Genomic DNA, 17,468 nt, shown 5'->3' on the forward strand with positions numbered 1-17,468 from the left:
CTCTTCGCCCCTCTCTGAACCCCGAGTTTTCGAATCCGAGTGTCCAAGCGCGGCTTCTCGGACCCCGTCCCGTTACACGTTCGGAAAGCCGACGGTCCCTTTTCGCCTCTGCTCGGGGTTGAAACATGCCACCCTGTCCCTTGCGCAGAGCGCCTGCACCCAGGCGAAGGCGGGCCTTGTTGCCTGGGCGACAGCGCGGTCGGGCTGACGGGCTGCGGCAGCAGCCAATAGAAGCCGGGGAGGGGCGGGGCCAGCCGGGTCTCGCGCGCCCGCCGCGGGGGTTCGCTCGTGAGCAGACGGGCGTGGGGGAGGGGTGCGCGATCGAGGCGGCCTGGGGGGTCCCGCGTGACCCCAGACCTCGGGTGTGAAGGGCGCCAGCCCGGCCGTAGGGTCAGAGTTCCCGGATTCTACGTCCAGGTCTGGTGGGCCCTGAACGGGCCGAGTAGGTGGGGGGCCGCGGGGCGGGGATCAGCGGGCCCGGGATCAGCGGGCCGGGGGGAGGGGATAGGGGGGCCACGGGACGCCCCCTCTTTCTTCCGGGCTCCCCGAGACTGGTGGAGGAAGGGATCGCTGCACTTGGCGCCGGTTTGAGGAGGCCCTGGGACCCAGGCGCCCAGCCCCCACCCGTCCCAGGTGCGTGCGGCCCTGGGCCCCCGACCCCGCTGACCCCCGTCCTTCCGCAGGTGTCCGGTCTCCGGCCCCAGGCTGCCCAGCATGAAGCTCCTGTGCGTCGTGGCCGCGCTCGGCTGTCTGCTGGCGCCCCCGGCCCGGGCCAACAAGGTGAGGGGCGGAGCCTGCAGCACCTGTGGGGCCCGGCTGTGGAGGGGCGCCCGCCCTCACTCTGCAGCGGCCCTGCCTTTGGGGTGGGGGTTTCCTCGGGGGGCCAGACCTCAGACCTTGGGGTGAGGGGACGAGTGGGTTCCAGCCTGGGGTTCTGGGGGGCGGGGGCACCCCCTGAGTTGTCCACGCCTTCCTTTTGCTCCTGGGTCCCCTAGTGGTTCTAGTAACTGCAGCAACGCCCTCTGGGTGTCAGGTCCTCCCCAGGTGGAGGTTTTTTGTTGTTGTTAATCTTCCACCAACCAACCGACCGACCTACGGACCGGAGGATATTTTCCCATTGTTTTAGAGAGAGTGGAGGGGAGAGGGAGAGAGAGAGAGAAACATGGATTGGTTGCCTCCCACAGGGGCCTGCCACCGAGCGATGCCTATGTGCCCTTGACCGGAATCGAACCCGGGACCCTTCAGTCTGGTGGGCCCACGCTCTATCCACGGAGCCAAACCGGTTAGGGCTTGTTGGCTTTAAGTGATTCATAAACCAGGCAGCAGCGATCCAGCCCAGGGGTCCTCAAACGACGGCCCGCGGGCCACAGGCGGCCCGCCGAGGACATGGATCCGGCCCGCCGGGTGCCGCTGCCTGTCCTGCTTAGCAGTCGATTCGTCCCGGGCCCGCAGTGCGCATAGGAATTTGTTCATAGTTTTTTTTTTAAACTATAGTCCGGCCCTCCCACGGTCTGAGGGACAGTGACCTGGCCCCCTGTTTAAAAAGTTTGAGGACCCCTGATCCAGCAGCTAGAAGGGTGCTCCGAGGGGCGGCGGTGGGGGTACAGGGTGGAAGGATTTTACAGGAAGAAGGGTGGGGAAAGGAGCTGTTGACAAAGGGGGGGGAAATGGGTTATTTGGGGCCTGGACATCTTTGGGGGAGAGAAAGGGAAGGTTTTCTGTGGGGGACGGAGAGGGACCTGCCCAGGAAACCCCTGATTGGTTGATTAAGATGGGAGAGACCGGACCGCCATTAGGTCAGGAATGTAACCCAGGTTTGGGGTCCCTCGGGTTGCTTCTGCTGCCTCTGGGGAACCCCTAACTGGGGCGAAAATACCGGTGGCCTCGGCCCTTATGGCTTCCGAGGGGCAACTCGAATAGCCCCATGGAAGCCACCCACTCTGTCTCCCTCACCCTGTTCCTTAAAGGGGCGAAGAGGCCAGCCCCCAGGGCGACTGGACAGAGATGCACCCACAAGTGTGGGCACAGGTTACCGACTCCCCGATCCTTCAGCGTCCTCCCTGTGGGGGGGGGAGGGGCAGCCCTAGGCAGCTCTCTGACTCATCTGCCACCGGGACAGCACCCCCCCCCCCCTGCGGGAGTCATTCTTTGCTGACCTTGGGGGTGGGGGTGACCTGATCCGGGGACCCCCATCCCCTGCCGTGCCACCTCCTGGAGAGAGCAGGGAGCCGAGAGTTGGGAGTCGTGGGAGACCCTGCACCCAGGACCCTCCCCCTGACGCCGGTCCTCCTCCTGCAGAGCTCCGAGGACATCCGGTGCAAATGCATCTGCCCGCCGTACAGAAACATCAGCGGGCACATCTACAAGCAGAACGTGTCGCAGAAGGACTGGTAAGGCTGCGTGCGCAGCGGGGCGCACCCGCGGGCTCACTTAGGCTCGGTGTGGGCGGAGACAGGGGTTGGGGGCTGAGGGTGTCCGTGTGGGTGGAGAGAGCGTTTCTACTGCGGGGTTCTCAGAAACTGGGGCGCCCCGTCCTCGCCCAGTCCCGGAGGAAGCTGAGCACAGATTGGGGATTCACACCCCACGGGGGTCCAGGTCAGTGTTGCCTCTCCTGGGCTGTGAAATGGGACGGTCGGCGGGGCGGGGGGCGGGGGGGCGGCTTTGAGGAAATGCAGGCTGCCGGCACCTCCTGCCCCCCAGCGTTTGGTGTTTTATTGTTTGCTCCCCGCACCGGCTTTATTGAGATGCGAGTCACAGGCAGCATTGTGTGAGCTCGAGATGCACGCACATATATATTTTTTTGTTTTAATTGATGTCAGAGAGGAAGGGAGAGGGAGAGAGAGAGAAACATCCATGATGAGAGAGAATCATGAACCAGCTGCCTCCTGCACGCCGCACACTGGGGATGGGGCCTGCTACCCGGGCCTGTGCCCTGACCGGGAATCGAACCCTGACCTCCTGGTTCACAGGTCAACGCTCAGCCTGCCGGCCAGACTCAGCATCTTTCAAGTGTACAGTACACCTTTTTTTTTTTTTTTTAATATGTTTTATTGATTTTTTTACAGAGAGGAAGGGAGAGGGATAGAGAGTTAGAAACATCGATGGGAGAGAAACATCCATCAGCTGCCTCCTGCACACCTCCTACTGGGGATGTGCCCGCAACCAAGGTCCATGCCCTTGACCGGAATCGAACCCGGGACCCTTCAGTCCGCAGGCCGACGCTCTACCCACTGAGCCACACCGGTCAGGGCTACAATACTCTTTCGTTACCTACGGTCACCTTGCTGTCCATCAGATTCCCCCCAAAGGTTTTGGCTCACGAGGCCCTGAGACGTGAAGTCCTGGGGGCGGGGGCGGGGAGGGGCCGGGACCTCCTCTGGTGTGGTCACAGCTCAAAGGGCACCGGGAATAAGCGGATGGACGCCAGCCCACACCACACGCCGGGGCCGGGTCCCGGGGTGCCCACGCCCACGGCCGTGCGTGTCTGTTGCAGCAACTGCCTGCACGTGGTGGAGCCCATGCCGGTGCCCGGGCACGACGTGGAGGCCTACTGCCTGCTGTGCGAGTGCCAGTACGAGGAGCGCAGCACCACCACCATCAAGGTGACCCCGCGCGCCGCGGCCCCGCCCCAGGCCCTGGCGGCCCAGACCCGCAGGCTTGGCCTTCATTCCCAACGTAACAGGCGGCTGTGGGACCGCCTTCTGGGCAGGCCCGTCCCGGACACAGGGACCCACTTCCCGTTCCTCCGAACCAGCCGTCCTGGGACCTCTGTCCTGGGGCTCCCCTTACTCTGGGGGTGAGAGCCTGGGAGACGCTGGTTTTCCCCAGTTCTTGTCTTCCTCTCTCTCCTCCATCCTCTCTCCCCTCCATCCTGCCTCTCTCTCCTCCATCCTTCCTCTCTCCCCTCCATCCTGCCTCTCTCCCCTCCATCCTTCCTCTCTCCCCTCCATCCTGCCTCTCTCCTCCATCCTCTCTCCCCTCCATCCTGCCTCTCTCTCCTCCATCCTTCCTCTCTCCCCTCCATCCTGCCTCTCTCCCCTCCATCCTTCCTCTCTCCCCTCCATCCTGCCTCTCTCCTCCATCCTCTCTCCCCTCCATCCTGCCTCTCTCTCCTCCATCCTTCCTCTCTCCCCTCCATCCTGCCTCTCTCTCCTCCATCCTCCCGTGCCTCTGAGGTTGTGGCCCCCGCAGGGTGCCGCTCACAGGCAGGTCGGAGCTCGCCGTCTGATGGAGGGGACGCCGGTCCCTCGGGGCGCCCCTGGCCCTCGCGCTGGTACTTCCCTGGGTGGGTTCAGGACAGGAGTGTGGGCGTGGGCCCGCCACAGGGAGTGAGGACCAGGGCCTGGCCCTCCTCTGCCACCAGCAGGACTCGACTGGACCACGGCTCCCCCAGCGGGCTCCTGCCCCAGAGCCTCCGTGGCCCCCTAGTCCGGGTGCTGACTGTCCCGAGCCAGGCCCTGCTTACCAATTTCCTGGTCCAGTATTTCTGTTAAATGTCTTTATTGATTTCAGAGAGGAAGGGAGGCGGGGAGAGAGAGAAACACCAGTGATGAGAGAGGATCATGGACCGGCTGCCTCCTGCACGCCCCACGCTGGGGATCGAGCCGCACCTGGGCATGTGCTCTGGCCTGGAATGGAACCGTGACCTCCTGGTTCACAGGTCCACGCTCCGCCCCTGAGCCACCCCGCCTGCCGGGCTGAAGCTGGCTTTTCTGTAAAACAAACCCCACTCCGGCTGGGAGCCTTTCCCTACAGATTTGGGGTTGCCATCCTGTCCCTGGCTCTCCCCCCCCCCCCATCACTGGGCGCTGTGTCCACAGAACTGAAACTTCCCTCTCAGCCGTCCTGCTCCAAGCGATGGGGGGGGGGGGGGGGCGGAACCCCCAGGTCCATTCTCCTCGGCCTCGGAGCCCAGCCCCTCCCTGGCCCCCTTCCCCCCGCTGTGTAGTGTCCACGCTTCCCACCCTGAGCCGATTCCTCCGCGCCCCGCGGGCCCTTTTCCCACCGCCAGCCGGGCATCCAGGACGCCCTGACCCACACGTCCCCCCGTTTCTTGTCTCTCTGGCTGCGGGAGGACGGATGGTGCCCGTGGGTGTCCGCGGGGCCCTGCGTCTCCGGCAGGGAGGGCACCGCAGTCTCGGGCGCTCCACCCACATGGCGCCGGGAGGTCCCTGCACCCACGCGGGTGGCGCGGGCCGAGGCCGGCTGGTCACGGCGGCCGTCTCCCCAGGTGATCATCGTCATCTACCTGTCAGTGGTGGGCGCCCTGCTGCTGTACATGGCCTTCCTGATGCTGGTGGACCCGCTGATCCGCAAGCCGGACGCCTACACCGAGCGGCTGCACAACGAGGAGAGCGAGGTCAGGGCGCCTGCGCACACGGGGGGCGGGGGGTGGGGTGTCCCCTGCCCTCCCCCAGGCCCCTGCTCCCCCTCCTCTCAGTGTGCCCAGACTCCTGATGTCAGAGAGGAAGGGAGAGGGAGAGAGAGAAACATCCATGATGAGAGAGAGTCATGGACCAGCTGCCTCCTGCAGGCCCCCCACTGGGGATGGAGCCCCGTCCGGGCCTGTGCCCTGATGGGAATGGAACCCTGACTTCCTGCCGGCCAGACTCCTTTTCTTACCTTGGTGGGGACTGCCCTGTGCGCCCCATGAGGCAGGGGGACGGGGCCTGGATCTCTCCTCATGTCCGGCATGGGCAGCCTCGGGGGCAGCGAGGCACCCCGTCTTCCTGTCACGCCGCACACGGCGGGGCGGAGCGGGAGCCAGCCAGGCGTTTCCCAGGGTGTCGGCTGGGCCGTGGTGCCTGGTGGGCGGGGGGGGGGGGGGTGTGAGGTGGGCACAGACCCCTGGCCTTGCGGGAGAGGCGGGGTTCCGGGGCGTAGGGAGTGAGGTGGGTGGTGCCAGGGGGGAGGTCGGTGTGTGAGCCCCAGGAGCGGGGCATGTCGGGGGGGGGGGGAGGTGGGCATGTCGGGGGGGGTGGGCATGTCGGGGGGGGGAGTGGGGGGGGAGGTGGGCATGTCGGGGGGGGGGAGTGGGGAGGGGAGGTGGGCATGTCGGGGGGGGTGGGGGGGGAGGTGGGCATGTGGGGGGGGAGGTGGGCATGTGGGGGGGAGTGGGGGGGGAGGTGGGCATGTCGGGGGGGTGGGGGGGGAGGTGGGCATGTGGGGGGGGGAGGTGGGCATGTGGGGGGGAGTGGGGGGGGAGGTGGGCATGTCGGGGGGGGTGGGGGGGGAGGTGGGCATGTCGGGGGGGGGGGAGGTGGGCATGTCGGGGGGGGTGGGCATGTCGGGGGGGGAGTGGGGGGGAGGTGGGCATGTCGGGGGGGTTGGGGGGGGAGGTGGGCATGTCGGGGGGGGGGGAGGTGGGCATGTCGGGGGGGGTGGGCATGTCGGGGGGGGGGAGTGGGGGGGGAGGTGGGCATGTCGGGGGGGAGTGGGGGGGGAGGTGGGCATGTCGGGGGGGGAGTGGGGGGGGAGGTGGGCATGTCGGGGGGGTGGGGGGGGAGGTGGGCATGTCGGGGGGGGCTGGTGGGTTAGGGCCGCTGAGGAGCCTCCGCTTTGTCAGGTGGCACTCAGACCCCTTGGCCCCTCACAGTCCATGACCGTGGTCACCCCCTTCCCACCCGCCCCACGCTGAGGGTCCCAGCTGCCTGCAGGCGACATGGCGTGGACAGAGGGGGGTCAGACGCCCTGCGAGCAGACAGCACCCCGCCAGGCAGTCTGGGGTCCCGGCCACGTCCTGGGGCAGTTGAAGAAACGAGATGTTTAGTTTGGGGGGAAAAACACACAAAATCAGACTCACGGAGGTGCGTGGTGGCGGCGGCAGCGGCGGCCGTCAGACGTTCGGACGAGAGCCTGGCCTCACCCTGGACAAAGCCAGGGCTGGGGGGCCCTTAACACCGTGTGAGAAGCCGCCCGCGGGAATTTCGGGGTTCGGCTCAGAACGTTTCCCCGCACAGGATGGAGGTGGGAGGGGCAGGCTCCCAGCACGAGGCTCGAGGGGCTCAGATGGGAGTGCAAAGCTGGGGGTGGCGTGGGTCTGGGCCTGCGCTGCCTGTGGGCACGTGCCCGCCCGCTGCCCTGCCCGCTGCCCCTGCCTCCGGCTCACGTGTTTGGCCAGAGGTGGGCAGAGCCCCAGCCGGGCCGCGGAGGTGGCGCTGGCGCTGGGTGGTCCGTGTGCAGGAGGAAGCCGGCGTGCCTACCTGGTTATTAATGCAGCTCTGGGCGGGGCCCCGCTAATAGACCCTCGGCGATGAGGCTGAGGTGGTAATTGCAGCCTGGCCCGGCGTAATTGCGAGGTGCGCGCTGATTAGAGCCCCGTGATCCCCCCGGAATGCGCGGCTCCCGGCTTCCTGCGGCCTCGGCTCCTGCCTCCTGGACGTGGAGCCTGAGGAGGGGCAGCCCTGCCCTGGGGTCTGAGCCGGGCCCCGTCCCCTGGGGATGCCCCCCCTCACACTGAGTCCGAAGTCACAGTTGCCTCTGGGTGGGGGGCCTAGGGGTGGGGAGGGGGTCAAGTGGGGTCAGTCTGGCTCCTGGAGCAGAACCGGGGGCAGGTTTTGGCTGAGTAGGAAGGAGGATTGCCTGCAGTGAGGGGCTCGGCCAGTGTCGGGGTGCCCGGGAGGCAGGGCAGGGGGTCCTGGGAATCCTGGGAGGGGGGGTGATGAAGCGTGTGTTCCGTCTCTGAGACCGGACCTGAGGGGCGCCCAGCTTTGCACAGTGGTTCGGGGGGAGGAGGGGTGTCTTCCGGGCAGTGTGAGGGGCCTGGGCTCCTGCCAGCGCCCCAAACCACGATGCCCCCCATTTGTTACTCCAGTTTGGGGGAAAAACACACAAAATCAGACTCACGGAGGTGCGTGGTGGCGGGACTGTGAGGGGCCAAGGGGTCTGCAGTGCCACCTGACAGTTAGGGAGGAGGCAGTGGGAGGCCCTCCCGGACCAGGGTCCGTCAGGGACTTACGCTGCCTGTGTGTGAATCCGGGAGGGCTTCCTGGCAGAGGAAGCCAGCTCTGAGGACAGTGACTGCTCAGCTGCTGGGGGGCAGTAGGGCTGAGCAGAGCCCAGGGGTCCGCTCTCTTCCTGGATGGTGAGGACCCTCTGCCAGCCCTCCCCCCGCCAGGGCACCTGGGGACGGGGGTGTCGGCAGGTGTGGGGTTAAGGCAGAACAGCAGGTCCCAAAGCCGCTCAGCTGACCGCGGGGCGGAGGCCGCGTCCCTGCGTCTGTGCGCGGTCCGGAGGGTTTCCCTTAAGCAAACGAGGAGGGGCCTCCGCTGGGCTGGGGGGGCGGTCTTAGCTTTCTCCCCGAGAGGAGGGGCATCAGGACAGGCCTCGCTGGTCTTCGCGGTCCACCTTGGCCTTTGCGACCTGGTGACCACGAGGAGGGAGCTGTCCGGCCCCCACGCCCCCCGGCCCCTCCCCTGAGGTCAGCTCTGGAGGCCAATCCCGCCCCAGGCTTGGGGGTCCTGGCTCCACCCCGGCTCCCGCAGCCAGGAGCTCTGTGCCGGGGCGCGCCGCCGAGCAGGGAGATGAAAGCCAGCGTGCCCTTTGAAAGCCTGGCAGGCTCGGCTGGGCGCTGCCTCCCGGCATTCCGGCAGCTTTAGGCCTAATCCCCGGGCTCAGACGGCCTTTGAGCGGAGGAACCCAGCGTGTTTGTTTGCTGGGACAGAAACGGCTGCTCAGATGTGGGGGTTTGGTCCTCTTTGAAGAGGGAGAGCCGGCTGGTGTGGGGTGCTGGGGCGGGGGGGTGCTGCTCACGGCATGGCCCCACGTCCCCCACCCGGGCGTGGGGACAGCGCTGGCCCTGCGCTGGGTGAGCGGGAACCGAGGGAAGATGGGGACGGCGCCTGGGGACCTCAAGGCCTGGGGTGGCGAGGACTCGGGGCCACGAGAACGGGCCCCCTCCTCCCAGGGAGGGGTGGGCAGCGCCGATGGGAGCCCCTCGTCCGTCCGGGGAGCTGGCGAGGAGACGTGGAGAAGGCTGAGCGGGACCTTGTCTCCTGGGAGGGCACACAGGCAGGGCGGCGTCCACGGGGGGCCTCTGGACCAGCCCCGACCCCCAGCCTTGGTCCGGCGCTGTCCGCTGTCCGCGGTGCTGAACCCCAGCTTCCCTCCCTGAGCCTGGAATCCTTGCGGCGGTTCTGACCCAGGTGGTTCTGACCCAGCCGAGAGCTGTTTCCCGCGAGTCCTCGCACCCGTGCTGTGGTGGTTGTAGGAGGGGCGGCCCAGGCAGAGGGGCAGAGGGGCAGGCGCCGTGTCCCCGAGAGGCCGCGAGGCCGGGGTTTGAGGTCCACCAGCTCAGGCTCGCGGCCCGTGCTCAGGCGCCAGAGACAGGGCCTCGGAGGGGAGAGGGCGAGGCCCGGGCTGGGCGTCTTGGACACCGACGTGGAGCTTTAATACCTTTAACGGGACCATTCGCCCTGAGCCTTCGTGGCAGCCCCACTGAGGAAGGGAGAGGGGTCGTGCGGGGTGTGGGCATGCTTCCCGATGCGCTGTCTGGCCCCTGGCTGCCTCCTTCCTCCCCCACCCCCGTCCCGGGCAGAAGGAGCCGCAGGGCTGAGCCTCTCCTGCCCTCCAGCCCCCTCGGGGCTCCCCCAGCTCCTCGCTGCCCCCAGAGGGGACGAGGTTGGGCCGGGGGAGGCCTCACAGCCGGGGTGGCGAGGTCCTGGTGCCCACAGCGTCCCAAGCCGGCCTCAGCGCCCCCCTCGCCCAGACGGCCACGCTGAGGCCTGTCCGTGGCACCGTGGAGCGCGTGCCCACCATACGCTGAGCTGGGAAGGAACAGGGCCAGCGGGTGTGCCGGCCCACGGAGACTTCCAGAGGCGGCACCCTCGCCCGTCCCTGCCCGGGCCGCCGGAGCCGGGGGCACGGTATTGCTGAGGGCTCTCTGGGCGCCCCCACAGCTGCCCGCCCCCGACACGGACTGTCCCTCGGGCCTGGACACGCCTCTCGGGGCCGCTGTCCGCCTCCAGCACCGCGGGCAGTGCCCATAAGATGCGTGACCAGCTCTGCGGGGCGGGGGGCACCTCCCGGCTCCCCCCTCGCCAGGCCCCTCTCTGCCGCTGCCCAGCCCCCCTCGCTCCCCGGGCACCCCTCGCCCCGCCTGGCAGCTGTGTGGCGACAGAAGCCGTGCCAGCCGGGAGCTAGGAGCAGTCGCACTCCTGGGCGGCTCTGGGCTGGGAGCGCCGCACTAATCCCCCGAGAGCCGGTGGCAGGAGATGAGAGGCTGGGAGGGCCGGGAGGAAATCCCCGCGGGGGGGGCCGCCCTCGGCTCTAATTCCCCCAAAGATCAGGTTCGGGTCCCACAGGAAATGCAGGGGCGTCAGCGCAGCGAGGTGGTAATTAGGGCGGATGCCGCCTCTGAGGACGGCGAGGACGGCCCGAGAGCAAAGGGGACGGGGTCCGTCCTGGGCGGGACGGGGGCACCAGGCCGTCCCGCTCTGTCCGGGGAGAGGGGGCCAGGGCGGGCTCTGGACGGGGAGGCCAGGTCCAGCTCCGGGTTCCCATCCCGGCCCCGTGCCCTGCGTGACATCACGTCCATCCAGCAGCTCCCACGGGGTCCAGCCGGGCGGACTCCTCCGCGCCCCTCCTCCCACCCACAGCCTCACGCTGCCCCTCTGACCTCCTGGGGCCACACTCGGTCTCCCTCTCCTGTGCGGGGCCCAGGTCACAGGGGGCCCAGCCCTCGCCGGTGAGGCTCGGTGGATAGAGCGTCGGCCTGCAGACCGAAGGGTCCCAGGTTCGATTCCGGTCAAGGGCACATGCCCGTTGCAGCTCGATCCCCAGTAGGGGGCGTGCAGGAGGCAGCCGATGGGTGATTCTCTCTCATCACGGATGTTTCTCTCTCTCTTCCCCTCCCTTCTTCTCTGAAATCAATAAAAACATAAAAAATAAATAAGGGGGCCCAGAAGGCACTCCTCCTGAGCACCCCTTCCCCAGGCTCCGCGGGGGCGGGAGGCAGGGGTCGTCCTGCAGACCCCACACCCGGGGCGTCGCACGGGCGGGCCAGGCTCTGCGGGGACCACGCCTTGGGAAGGTGGGCCTGCCCTGGGGGCCCGGGCCTCAGGGTTGCTTCCGAACCCTCACCTCCGGTTCCTCCCCTGCAGGACGCCCGCTCCGTGGCCGCCGCCGTGGCCTCCCTGGGGGGCGCCCGCGCCAACACGGTGCTGGAGCGCGTGGAGGGCGCGCAGCAGCGCTGGAAGCTGCAGGTGCAGGAGCAGAGGAAGACGGTGTTCGACCGGCACAAGATGCTCAGCTAGGCGGGCGGGCGGGCGCCTCCGCCGGGGGGCCAGCCGGGGGGCCAGGGGCCACGCCGCCCTGCGGTCCCTCCCGGGCCGTCCCTGCGAAAGCATGTGGGGTGTCTCTGTCTCTGTGGCCGTGTTCCCGATGATGTAATCTGGGGAGCGTGGTGGGTCCCGGCCTCCAGCCCGTCCGCTCAGGTCTCTGGGGTCCAGGGGAGGGGACGGCAGGCCGTGGGGAAGCAGGGAGAGGTGTTTCGGGGCCCATGTTTCCAGCCCCAAAAGTCGCAATGTCCTCGCCCTCCGGGAGGCGGAGCCAGGCCACTGTCACTCCCTGTGGGGAAGGCCACCCCATCAGCATCGGCACGCGCCCCTTCCTCCCGTGCATCTCCCGTCCCTCCCTCCCAACCCCGACACCTCGGCCACAGGCCTGGCGGGGCCCCAGAGGGACTCTGCTGTCCGGGACAGCCCGGGTCACTGCGCGTGTTGCCTGCAGAGCCCTCAGGAGGCCTGTCTCCCGCTCCCCTGTGGCCCTCGCCCAGTAGCGGGCAGGGCTGTGCCCTGGGGGACTGCGGCCGGCCTCTCACCTGCCCCATGTCGGGGGTGGGGGGCGCCAGGGACACAAGGGGCTCTGAGCACCAGCCCTCGTCCTTGGCCCCCGTCCCCGGGCCCCACAGTTCCAGGGCACTGGTCCCCGCTGCCTGTAAGTCCAGGAAACCGCCATTAAACTTCTCGCTCCCTCCCTCGATTGCGACTAAGTCTGACATGTGACCGGTAAGTGCTGCGTCCAGGCTTAGGAAGGGCCCGGGCGCTGTCCAGGCAGGGACAGTCCAGGCAGGGACGCGGCCCCGGGCCGGCTAGGCCGCTGGGCAGACGCCGCTCACAGGTCCGTCCTCTGCGAGGAAGGGGGTGGGGGAGCAGCCCCTGGGAGTCGCCCGAGAGCCCATGTCTGTGTCACGTCGCGGAACAGTCTCCGAAGCTCTGAGTGGCGCCCGATGCCCGTGTCTCACCCAGTCCATGTGCTCACCCAGCCCGTGTCTCACCCAGCCCGTGTCTCACACAGTCCGTGTCTCAGCCCGTGTCTCACACAGCCCGTGTCTCACACAGTCCATGTGCTCACACAGCCCGTGTCTCACCCAGCCCGTGTCTCACACAGCCCGTGTCTCACCCAGTCCATGTGCTCACCCAGCCCGTGTGCTCACACAGCCCGTGTCTCACCCAGTCCATGTGCTCACCCAGCCCGTGTCTCACCCAGCCCGTGTGCTCACCCAGCCCGTGTCTCACACAGCCCGTGTCTCACCCAGTCCATGTGCTCACACAGTCCGTGTCTCACCCAGCCCGTGTGCTCACCACCAAACCCAAATAGAAACCGCCAGGTGGGAGGGGGGGCAGCAAGGGAGACAGGAGGGAGCTGCTCCCTGGGCCGCAGAGACCCCAGTGCTGGGCACCCCCGTCCCACCCGGGAAGGGCCGAGCAGGGTGTCCGGGGCCCAGGCAGAGACAGCGCCGGAGGGACCAGCCATCTGCTCTGTCCCCCGCGTGTCCGAGGGCGTCCGCCCGGAGACCCTCGTGTGGAGCCCCGGGCGGGGCCCTGGGGAGGCGGGGTTCCAGTTGCAGAGATCTGCCCAAGTTCAGAGCCAGGAGCAAACGCTAAAGGGGAGCAGAGACGGGTCGGCCCCCCAGCCGGCGAGGGACACAGCACGAGGGCGCGGAGTCGATGGTGGGGCCCCGAGCTGGGGTGCTCTGCCAACGAGAAGTCGGGGGGGGGGAGGGGTGGCGGGAGGTCCACGTGCCGGAGACCCGAGCGAGGACACGGGCTGCGTGTGCCGCGCACCCGACGCCTGCCGGCCCGCGCCGCTCCGGACGCTCCGGGCCCTGCGTCCTGTCGCCACGGCGACGCCAGCTCAGGAGCAGCCTGACTTCCTGCCGCTCCTGGCAGCTCGCTGGGCTCAGGGATCCAGCCCATCCCCCTCTGGGGCCGTGGACCCTCCTGCGTTCACCCTGAAGGCGCCTCCACGACTTCCCGCGGCTGCTGGGGCCTCCCCACCCCCCCAGCGCCCGTCTCCCTAATGTCGCTCGCCCCCTCCCTGCTCCATCTTAGATGCGCGTCTGCCCCAGAGATTCCGGGTGTCGGTGCCCGAATCTCTGCCTCCAGCCCTGACCCGACCGACCGCGCTCGGGGCCTGGCCACCTGCTCTGCTCTCGGCTGGACGCCCCCCTCCCCCTCCCCCCGGAGCCACGGAGCCCATCACAATGAGTGTCCAAGACCGCCCCGCCTCTGCCTGGCTTTTAGGTTTATCTGAACCGGGGGCACCGTCCCCCACCAAGTTGTTCCCCCAAAACCTGCATGCGCTCGTCTGCCACCCGCACGTCCTCACTCACAAGTCCCACGCTGCCCCTCCTGGTGGCCGAGCAACCCATCCTCTCCCGTCCCCTCCGCCCTGTCCCCACATTCCCCGTCCCTGTCCTCACCGTTCCTCAGGGGCCACTGCCAGTCTAGGGGCCACCAGAGCTCACGTCACCTCCCTCCTACAGAACCTTCAATGGCTCCCACCTCCCCAGGCCCGAGCTCCTCATTGAGGCCGTGACCTCCTGCCCCCTGGCCTGTGGCTCCAGCACCCATTGGCAGGAGGGATGGGGGGCCCTGCAAGCCCCTGAAGGGGGGGTGATGGGCCCTAGAGACGGGTGCGCAACCAGGCGGGCCTCCTGTGGTGTGGGGGGGAGGAGTGAGGGGGGTGATGACACAGGGTGTCCTCGGCCGCTGGCGTCCCCAGGCGTGGAGCTGAGCTGGCTGAGGGTGCTGGGCTCCTCAATCAGGTGGAATTGAGGGTAGGGCTCTAGCTGCGAGCTAGGAGCCCTGGTCCCGCCTGGCCCCCTCCCTGAGCCTCCGTTTCTCCCGACCAAGAGTGAGGAGGTTAAACACACCACCCTGGGGCTCACACCTGCAGGCGGCGTTGGGAGGTGCCCGGCCCAGCACTGGTGGCTCTAACGGCCGTGCTACTGTCTTAACGAGCATTCGGAAAGCCGGTGCCGTCAGCACATCCGCCGCAAGGCCTGATGGGTATTCGTGTGAAGGACCAGTAAAGGGGGCTGAGGGTCTGTCCAGGAAACACTAGCCTTCCCGGCCGGCGTGAGCATCGACCTGTGAACCAGGAGGTCACAGTTCAATTCCCATCAGGGCACGTGCCCGGGGTGTGGGCTCAATTCCCCCAGTAGGGGGCGTGCAGGAGGCAGCCGATCCATGGTTCCCTCTCATCATGGATGTTTCTGTTCTCTCTTTCTCCCCTCCTCTCTGACATCAATAATAGATTTATTTATTTATTTATTTATTTATTTTATATTTTATTGATTTTTTTATAGAGAGGAAGGGAGAGGGAGAGAGAGTTAGAAACATCGATCAGCTGCCTCCTGCACGCCCCCTACTGGGGATGTACCCGCAACCAAGGTACATGCCCTTGACCGGAATCGAACCTGGGACCCTTAAATCTGCAGGCCGACGCTCTATCCACTGAGCCACACCGGCCAGGGCAATAATCGATTTATTTAAAAGAAAATATTAGCCGAGCTCTAAGTGCCATTGGCTGGGGCAGGAACTCTGGGAGGACCTGGGCCTTGTGCTGGTTTGGGTTTCTACAGAGACCACCTCTGGCAGCTGCCTCCGTCTCGGGCTCCCCATGGGGCCACGGGGCTCAGACCAGACGCCTAGGGGACCCCACACTGCAGCCTCCTGGTCCCAGGTCCATCCGGGAGCACCCAGGGGTCACCTCCCAGCCCCCCGACACCCCAGCTGGTGTCAACGGAGCCTCTCAGAGGGGCGCCCTGACCTGGGGTTTCCCCCACGAGAGACCCCCATCTTCCTGCCCCGCACACTCACGGGCGCCCCCTCGGCTCCACCCCGCACCCTTCTCCTCCCGGGGGCCATCCCTCCTGGGCACTCCGCAGGCAGCACCCTGGGGCACCGCGTCCCCACCTGCCCCCCGCAGGGACTCGGGGGGCCAATCAGGAGGCCAGGAGCGGCCTCTCCCCCTCGGGGCGGATCCCAGATCAGAGGAGCCCCGTGCCCTCCGCCCTCCCCTTCTGGGTGTGTCGCGTTTGAAGCTCCCGCAGGTAGAGGGTACCTGGCTCCTGGGCCCGTGGGGGACGCGGGGCAGAGGCTGCGAGGAGCCGGGCCAGGCGGGCGCACGGAGGCCCCGCCGTCCCCCACCCGGAGTCCACAGGCCGAGCACTGGAGGAGCCAGCCCAGAAGGTAACCGCACGCAGGTGGCGGCCGGGACGCGAGGCCAGGAACGCGTTTGCTGGGGCTCAGTCACCAGGGAGGCTTTGCTCCCGGAGAAAGCCCAGCCGCCCAGCCCCGCAGGCTGGGGAGGAGGGGGTGAGCCGGGCGGTGGACTGGTCCGGTGCCCCGAGACTAAAGCACCTTTTCCCGGTGGACACCCGCCAGGGGGGGGGTCCCCGGACAGGAGCGGGCATGCAGGGGGTGGAGGCTGGGACCGCTGGGCCGCGTGTGGCTGCGGGAGAGGGCTGAGAGCTACAGCGTCCAGGGTGGGGCGCAGCGTCCAGGGCCCACGGCCAGGGTCAGGCCCCAGCTCCGTCCCCGAGTGGCTGGGTGACCAAGGCCACCTGCGGGTCTGGAGCTCCATCCCATCCGCTGGAACAGGGTCAGCACCAGCATCTGCCCCCCCCACCCCGGGGCCCTGCCGTGGGAGTCACGTGAGCGTGGATGCGTGTCCGGCACAGGGCCATACAAGCATCTCGTGGTTTTTTTGTTTGTTTTTAAATATATTGTATTGATGTCAGAGAGGAAGGAAGAGGGAGAGAGACCTAGAAACATCCTCAATGAGGGAGAATCACGGGTCGGCTGCCTCCCGCACGCCCCACACTGGGGATCGAGCCCACAACTCGGGCCTGTGCCCCCGACCGGGAATCGAACCCTGACCTCCCGGTTCAGAGGTCGATCACTGAGCCACGCCGGGCCGGGCTCACATCTCACCGCTTTTTAAATCCTGCTGCTTAGTAGAAGCGTGGTCTGGCCCCAGCTCATGGACCCTCTCTGAGCCTCAGTTTCTCCATCTGTAACATCTCCCCGAGGGGATTAAACCCCGGAGCCGAGACCGTGTCCCTGTGCAAACACACACCGGAACTCCCCCGCCTTGCGCCCGGGGATGGCACAGCTGTGCACGCGTGGGACCGCGCACACCCCCTGGCGTTAGCATCCTGCCCCACGTGGAGGGCATTACATCTGATCATAGGTTCCCCACTGCTCTCGGGCCCGGCTCTCGGCGGCCCCCGAGCCAGCGGGCCAGGCTCTGAAGGTCAGTCTCGCTTGTCCCTCGCAGGCGTGTACACGGAAGCCCAAGTGCCCGAGTGGAAATCGGACTCAGCCCTGGGGCAGCTGTGCTGCCTGGGGCCAGTGGCCGTGCCTCTGTGAGCCTCGCCTCCTTGGCTGTAAGGTGATGGGGAGTGGGGGGGCGGGGGGACTGTCCCGTCCGTGGCTTGGACATCACGTAGGAAAGGGCTGACGGGCCCTTTGCTCTCAGCTTCGAGCTGGTCCTGGGAGCCCAGGCCTCAGCGGGTTCCTGGGGGGAGCTCTGGGGGGAGGAGGGGAGGGGGGCGGGTGCACAGGCTGATGGACAGGAGTGGGACCCCCGCTGAATCCATCCTGCGGTTTCCGTTACCCTATGCCTTGAAGGCCCGAGGAAAGAACACCAAGCCCGTGAGGGTGGAATTTCCCCGTAGACTTCGCCCCGGACAGGGGTGAGCGTGGGCGTCAGCGCTGTGTCCCTGGCAACGCGGGGTGTCACGGCTGCCGGGCCTCAGAGCCCCTAGGAGCGCTGCCCTGCCTCGCTGGCAAGCTCCGTTCCCACTCGGTGCCGCCTGAGTGTCCCCAAAGACCTGGGGCCCCCACGGGCAGTTAGAACACAGAGTTCAAACCTCCACGCACCCCCTCCTCTCCCCACCCCCCCCCCCACCCCCAGGCCTGGACCTGGAATTCCATCCATCTGCTGCCATTGCTCCTCGCGGACACACGGTGGCGCTGTTGGCCACCGGTTCTGCCCAGTCCATGGATCGGAGAGGACAGACCAGGTCCTCCCAGGCTTTTGGGGGGGAGGGTCCCACTTCTGAGCTTTCTGGAGCCGAGGCCAGGGGGCTCCTCGTCCGACTCCCAGGGGCGCCGCTCCCGGAGCTGGACTCCATCTGATTCCCACGGTCACCCTCCTAAGGCGCCTCCCCCGACCAG

The 17,468-nt window shown here is 67.5% G+C and overlaps 1 protein-coding gene across 4 annotated transcripts; it reads left to right on the forward strand.

Annotated features, from left to right (window-relative positions):
- The first annotated feature begins 246 nt into the window (after nt 1–246).
- On the forward strand, nt 247–11,987 carry TMEM9 (transmembrane protein 9). Of its 4 annotated transcripts, none has more exons than XM_080651106.1 (6): nt 247–417; nt 684–780; nt 2,299–2,390; nt 3,494–3,602; nt 5,231–5,373; nt 11,253–11,978. In XM_080651106.1, the coding sequence occupies exons 2-6, from the start codon at nt 715–717 to the stop codon at nt 11,386–11,388; spliced, it is 546 nt and encodes a 181-aa protein (XP_080507232.1). In that variant the 5' UTR covers nt 247–417; nt 684–714; the 3' UTR covers nt 11,389–11,978. The 4 variants fall into 4 exon arrangements, with proteins under 4 accessions (XP_080507232.1, XP_080507230.1, XP_080507233.1 ...); XM_080651104.1 differs by having other exon boundaries at nt 268–417; nt 5,231–5,359; nt 11,100–11,978; XM_080651107.1 differs by having other exon boundaries at nt 303–442; nt 11,253–11,987.
- Nucleotides 11,988–17,468: the final 5,481 nt, after the last annotated feature.

This window comes from Plecotus auritus (assembly GCF_963455305.1).
Source record: "Plecotus auritus genome assembly, chromosome: 14".
NCBI lineage: Eukaryota > Metazoa > Chordata > Mammalia > Chiroptera > Vespertilionidae > Plecotus > Plecotus auritus.

Coding starts and splice junctions, on each gene's coding strand:
- TMEM9 (XM_080651104.1), top strand. CDS start 715: ATGAAGCTCCTGTGCGTCGTGGCCGCGCTCGGCTGTCTGCTGGCGCCC. Junction 781..2,298: donor CCCCGGCCCGGGCCAACAAG/GTGAGGGGCGGA, acceptor CTCCTCCTGCAG/AGCTCCGAGGACATCCGGTG. Junction 2,391..3,493: donor AACGTGTCGCAGAAGGACTG/GTAAGGCTGCGT, acceptor TGTCTGTTGCAG/CAACTGCCTGCACGTGGTGG.